At 34.7% G+C, this 6321-nt stretch overlaps 1 protein-coding gene across 1 annotated transcript; it reads left to right on the plus strand.

Moving 5' to 3' along the window:
• Nucleotides 1–5484: 5484 nt before the first annotated feature.
• LOC131642719 (histone H3.2) lies at nucleotides 5485–6114 on the plus strand. Its single transcript, XM_058912939.1, has one exon. It carries the CDS (start codon nucleotides 5541–5543, stop codon nucleotides 5949–5951), a length of 411 nt encoding a protein of 136 aa, XP_058768922.1. The 5' UTR covers nucleotides 5485–5540; the 3' UTR covers nucleotides 5952–6114.
• Nucleotides 6115–6321: the final 207 nt, after the last annotated feature.

The raw sequence follows: 6321 nt of genomic DNA on the forward strand, positions 1-6321 counted from the left end.
ATTATATTTAATTATTTATATTTATTCAAAAAAATCATATATATTTTATTTCTACTCTAAAATTCATAAAAAATACCTGTGTGTCCGATTTTATTTTCTCTTCTCGATTTAATTAATTAGGTCGCGAGACCAATAATTAATTAAATCAACTTACCATTATACTCAGTTTGAATCCTAATTAGGGTTTGCGATAATCAACCCTACACTGAATATTTCTTTTTCCGTGCCTTGCCTTTTCAGGGTTGACTTTTCAGATGCCTTCCGACTACGTACCTTCAGAATCCGAAGCTAAGTATTCATTTAAATTTCAAAGTCTATTTTGTTTCCTTTTGATTTTAGGGTTTACCCTTTATACTTTTTTGAACTGTGCATACACTCACTCCCTCTTCTGCCTCTGCCTTGCCATTTTCAGGGTTAACCCCGAGGCTTCCTCCGACCGCCAACCATGTCAAATCAAATTCAAAGCTAAGTGCCTATTTGTTTATTTATTTATTCTTAATTTCTTTATCTTTTTATTTTTTTAGGGTTAGTTTTGTTTGCCTCCGAACCGATAATGCACTCACCCTATTTTTGTTTGATTATTTTTCCAACCTTTTCAGGGTTTGTCAAATTGCCAAAGCTACGAATATCGGTAACCCTAAACCCTGATCTCAATTATTACTTGTTTCAAACCTATTTGCTTTATTTTATCCCGCTGGTTTCAATTCCCCTCTCCTCCGCTGGTTGCAATTTCCCTTCCCCCATTATCACTGTTAATATTAATTGTTGTGGTTAGTAATTTTAGGGAGTGTAACTCTGAACTGAATTAGCATCACTTAAATTTACAAGATAATATAACTGAATATAATCACGTGATTGCTGCACCCACGCACACTTTTGGGGTAACCTCTTTGTTGCCTTGTTACCTGTTGCCTTGTTGCCTTGTGTTTTTTTGCAGAATAGCCATATCCCTCGAATACGAGGATACCTCAGCCATGCTGCCTCGATAAATATAAAGGTCATACGACCCTAATGATGCTGCCTTCGATACACTAATATGACCTCGACCCTCGGAAGTTGCCTACGAAAAAGGCTGAGGTATCTTCTGGCTGCCTACGAAAAGGCTATTCTGATCATTCCCTTTAGACTACCTGCCTTCTCTATGGCATGGGACAGTTTTAAGGCGAACGATAACTCGACGACCCTTCAACCTCCAAATGAAAGGCTTCCTGCCCTCTTATGGCAAGGATAGACCCTTTCACCCTGAAAGGCTAAAAGAACCTCTTTTTCAAACTATAAGGTAATTGCCCCTAATTGCTTTGCCTTGCTCTAAAACTTTTTTTTTTATATTCTTTCTCATAATCCTTCAAAATGGCTACGCTCATTTACGAGCTAAAGTCCATATTCTTTTTCTTCTACATTTCTGAAAACAAAGAGCAAAGCAATTAAGAGCCCATGGAAAACCATGGATGCAAAGGGTGCCTTACACCTTCCCTTTGCATAAATTACCACCGAACTCAAAATCTTTTTAAAAGGTGTTTTCCTGTTCTTTTAGCCTTTCTAATATTTGGATAAAATAAAAGTCGGTGGCGACTCATGCTTAACCGCGACATTTTCGATATAAAAGTCAGTTCACCGTATTACAGTTATAACTGCTATTCTTTTACTTTCTCTTAGAAAGCAAGATTACAAGTTTACAAGAATAACAAATAACCTCTCTCACCCTAAATTAGGATTTGCAGCTTAGCAATGATGAGAGACTGGTATGCTATTTATAATAAAAACCTAACATACTAACTAATGGGCTTTTTCAGCAAGACCCATTACACAAGCCAACTTAATAACCAAGTTAACTTAACAAATTAGGGTTTAAACACTAAAACCTAATTTAACATGCTAACAACCCTAGCATCTTCGACACAAGCACGTGAACAACCTTGACTTCATGCTTAACCCTGTCGAACCAAGAAGCTACCCTTCGGCCATACTAGAGTTCGATCCAATATCTCACAATACCACTAACACAATATAGACTATATTGCATGTGAACTCAAAGATATATATATATATATATATATATATATATATATATATATATATATATATATATATATAGACACACACACACACATACTCAGGCATCAAGCGCCCGTCCCTCTCTTTAGGGTCACCCGTCCTAATTTTTCATTATGGTGGGGACACCCACCTTCCCACAAGGGGCGCCCGCCCCCTAATGAGGTGGTCTCTGTCCCAATTTTGTTCTTCTTTTTCCTGTTCTATATCTTTCATTCTTCCTAATCAGCTAGCCCAAAAATTGTTCTAGTTCCAAATAATTAACAACGCAACATCTCAGAAATTCATCGTTTACATCGTATCAGGCATAATTTCAATTCACCAAAATTACAACCAATATAATTAATTAATGCATTTCAACACTGCAGCAACAACTCATATTCCAATTTTTTCCAGAAAACTCAATGGCAGCAAACACTAAATTACACAAGCACAAAGATACAAATTATAACCCCAAAACTCCACATACGGTTCATCATTCCCTATTTATAGAGCAAGAACCTCACCCTTACCTTTGGATCAAAGGTTGCTCTAAATCGTCCCGACTGAAAATTCCCAAGATTCCTCTTCCTCATGTTCACTGCTATGCTCTCCTAATTGTCTTCTCTGCTAGCTTGCTCTTCTCCAAATTATGCTATTGACTGCGTGTTTCTAAACCCTATACTTTTACCCCACTAAACTCAATTTGGGCCACCACTCAAAACACATGTGCAACACTTATAGCCCAATAATTTTATTTAATTAAAATTCCCTAATTACTCATTACCTAACATTTTACAGTCTAATTTTATTTGCTCTAAAAATTTCCAAAAAAATACACGACACTCTAATAATATTTATAATACTAAAAATATTAAAAATCTCAATTAGTTATCGATCCTCTATCCCAAACTAATACCGACTAAATCGTTCCAAAATACAAAAATTTCACTAAACACTCCAAACGTCTAGATTAAGCGAATAATCGAATTTCCGGGCGTTACAATAGTGATTAAGTGAGAAGTTGTAAACGGGAGAGTTAAACTTCGAATTGATACTATCGTATATTGATTTCATCCCTGTCTTGGTAGCCTTCAAAGTAGGAAGGTTGTTCTAAACTGGGTAATCAATTCCTTGTGTCTATGACGTTTCTGCACTGTTTTTTACTGTTACCAACTTGTTCCATAAGTGTTTGTTCTCAGATATTAGTGTCGTGACATCTCATTCGACATCATATATCTGATACCAGAATTTCAAGAGGGTTGCAAGGTTGCAAAATAGTGTTGAAATTGCCTTAGCAAATTATCAGTTAATTCTGTTTTGATGTCTTGTCATACTTAAATTTACTGTATTATTGAGTTCCTCATGAAACTCCACACTTAAACTGTGTTAAAATTATCTTTTCATGCATAAAATGTAAGTCGACTAAAGTCAACCTTAGTTGAGTCGATTCATGACATTACTAAGTCAAATCAAATGATTTTGTATACATAAATCGAACTATGACTACATATAAATCGATTCAAATGAGTTTTTGCAAGTTAACAATTGCTTTCGGGGTACATGATCTAATTCATGCACTGTCATGAATCAACTCATGATTGAAATTTTTATGTTTTATTTCAATTTGGGAAATGTGATTCAAGTTGGATTGACAGTGAGCAAAATTGATTTTAGTAGAATTGAGTTTGGTAGAATTGATTTTATCCAAATTGAGTTTAACAAAATTGATTTATGTTTGGATACATTTTTGTAAAAGTGAGTTGAGCAATAAATTACAATGTAAAAAATCATCCAGAATCAATTCTGGAGGCAGAAACTACAAATTCTAACTTCAAGTAGAATCAATTATGGAAACAGAATCAGTTCTACTTTTGTCTAACCAAACATCTTAAAATCCCCCAAAATCAATTTTACATCTCTAAAATTGTTTTTGGCCTTTCCAATAGCCAAACCAAACATGCACGAAAATAAACACCTCAAAATCATCCAGAATCAATTCTATACCTTTATAATTGATTCTAGATCTTCCAAAAGTCAATCCAAACATGCTATAAGATTTTCATGAATCGACTCACACGAGTTGATTCATGTCTCGAATCAGAACATAAAAATTCCAATTATTTTTGTTATTTGAGTAGACTTATTAGACATTATTGACTTGAATCACTTGAGTCTTTTTACACTGATTTTATGCTATTTCCGAAGCACACATATAAGACTTTATTATCATTGGTTTCGTTGTTTTGATCAAAATTAGTTGAGTGATGACTAAAAAAATTATTCATCTCTCTTAAACAAAAATGTTCATCTTGCGTAGGAAAATAAACCACTTTGTGAATGTGAGATGGTTTTGTGAGGAAATCAATTACTAATTTATTTATGTGCGTTCAGTGAATTGTTTCTAGCTTTTGGATTTGATCTAGAATTCGCGACATGAAATTCCATCGAAGACAAAGATTAATCTTCTCCATAGGAAATGGAGTTTCTCAGTTCTATCAATCTATTCAAGAAGTTCAAGTCTTTCAATAAGAATTTTGTAGAAATTGCTATAAATGTGAAAATTGAAAAGTTTTAAAAGTTTAAAGTTTGTGTAATAAGATCAAATTTGTGATCAAGATTTGTAGTGAGTTGTCTTAGGCTATGTTTGGGAGTTTGGAGGGGAGGGGAGAGGAAGGCTTCCGAAAACGAATTTTTTAAAAAATATAAAGAAATATTTGACATTTTTTGAAAAAATGATTTTGTTTAGAATGATAAAAGAGTCATAATCATTACAAAATTTTTAACTTTCAAAATAGTATAACAACCTAAAAGATATTTGGAAAATTTATATAAGCCCTTCAAAACCCTCCAAAACCCTCCTTCAATACAATTTTTGAGTTCCCCCATTTTATGGGGTTTTTGGTGTTATGAATAAAACCAAACCCTCCAAAACCCTCCTGCTCAAAATCCTTTTATTCTTTTCACCCAATTCTTCTTATTTTTTAAAGCCCTCCCCTCCCCTTCCCTCCAAACTCCCAAACATAGCCTTAGAGACAAAAGGTAATTAAAATGAAAAGATAAAATTAGCTTGAATTGAACCATTTATCTATACAAAAGAAAATAAAATTAACTAGAATAATTTATTTTATATGATTCATCACACCCCCAATACCCAAAGTTGTTTGTCGTTAGTTGACGGAAAGAGAATAATCCTATTACAGCTCTGAATATATAAACCATTCTCAATAACAAAATGTTGACTAAGTAATTCTATTGGTTAATTTCATATGCCACGGATAGCGATCCCACTACCCATCTCTCAGACATGCAGGACCGTAGATAACCATTCTAATCAACGGTCACTCTTTTTCCATCTCACTTTCCAAAATTTCTCAAAATCTTCCCAATCCCCTCTTTTCCGTCGCTATATATAACCCAAACTCTTCCCTCCCTACCATCGCATTTCAATTATCTCTTCCCTCTTTCGACTTAAAATCAGAAGCACTTCTTTCTCTCCTTCAATCTCAATGGCACGTACCAAACAAACCGCTCGCAAATCCACCGGCGGCAAGGCTCCAAGGAAACAACTCGCAACCAAAGCCGCTCGCAAATCCGCTCCGGCGACAGGAGGAGTGAAGAAGCCTCACAGATTCCGTCCAGGAACAGTCGCCCTACGTGAGATCCGTAAGTATCAGAAGAGCACAGAGCTTCTCATAAGGAAGCTTCCGTTTCAAAGATTGGTTAGAGAAATCGCTCAAGATTTCAAAACAGATCTACGATTCCAAAGCAGCGCTGTTTCGGCACTTCAAGAAGCCGCTGAAGCATATCTTGTTGGCTTGTTTGAAGATACTAATCTTTGTGCGATTCACGCCAAGCGAGTTACAATTATGCCTAAAGATATTCAACTTGCTCGTAGGATTAGAGGCGAGAGAGCTTAGAATTTGTTGTTAGTAGGATTAGATGCGAGAGAGTTTAGAATTTGTTGTTAAGTTTGGTGTTGATCTTCTTTGTTAGACAAGTCGAATTCTTGGAATCTGAATTAAAATGTAAACTCCATGGTTGCAACTCTTAAATGGTGAATGAATTTTGTGCTACTCTTAATTTACTACTTTTAATATTAACTAATTTCAATAACAAAAATGTCAAGATTCTAGCTAACTCTAAATAAAATGGTGAATGCTTTTGTTTTAGTTTAGGGAGAAGTATGAGAAATTGAAGGATGAGTGATAAAAATAACCCTAGTGAAATAGTACTTGATTTTGTAAGAAATTGAAGTGTTGAAAAAATAATGTCATATCGTCTGTTGTT

This window comes from Vicia villosa, unplaced genomic scaffold, assembly GCF_029867415.1.
Source record: "Vicia villosa cultivar HV-30 ecotype Madison, WI unplaced genomic scaffold, Vvil1.0 ctg.005681F_1_1, whole genome shotgun sequence".
Lineage (NCBI taxonomy): Eukaryota > Viridiplantae > Streptophyta > Magnoliopsida > Fabales > Fabaceae > Vicia > Vicia villosa.

Coding starts and splice junctions, on each gene's coding strand:
- LOC131642719 (XM_058912939.1), top strand. CDS start 5,541: ATGGCACGTACCAAACAAACCGCTCGCAAATCCACCGGCGGCAAGGCT.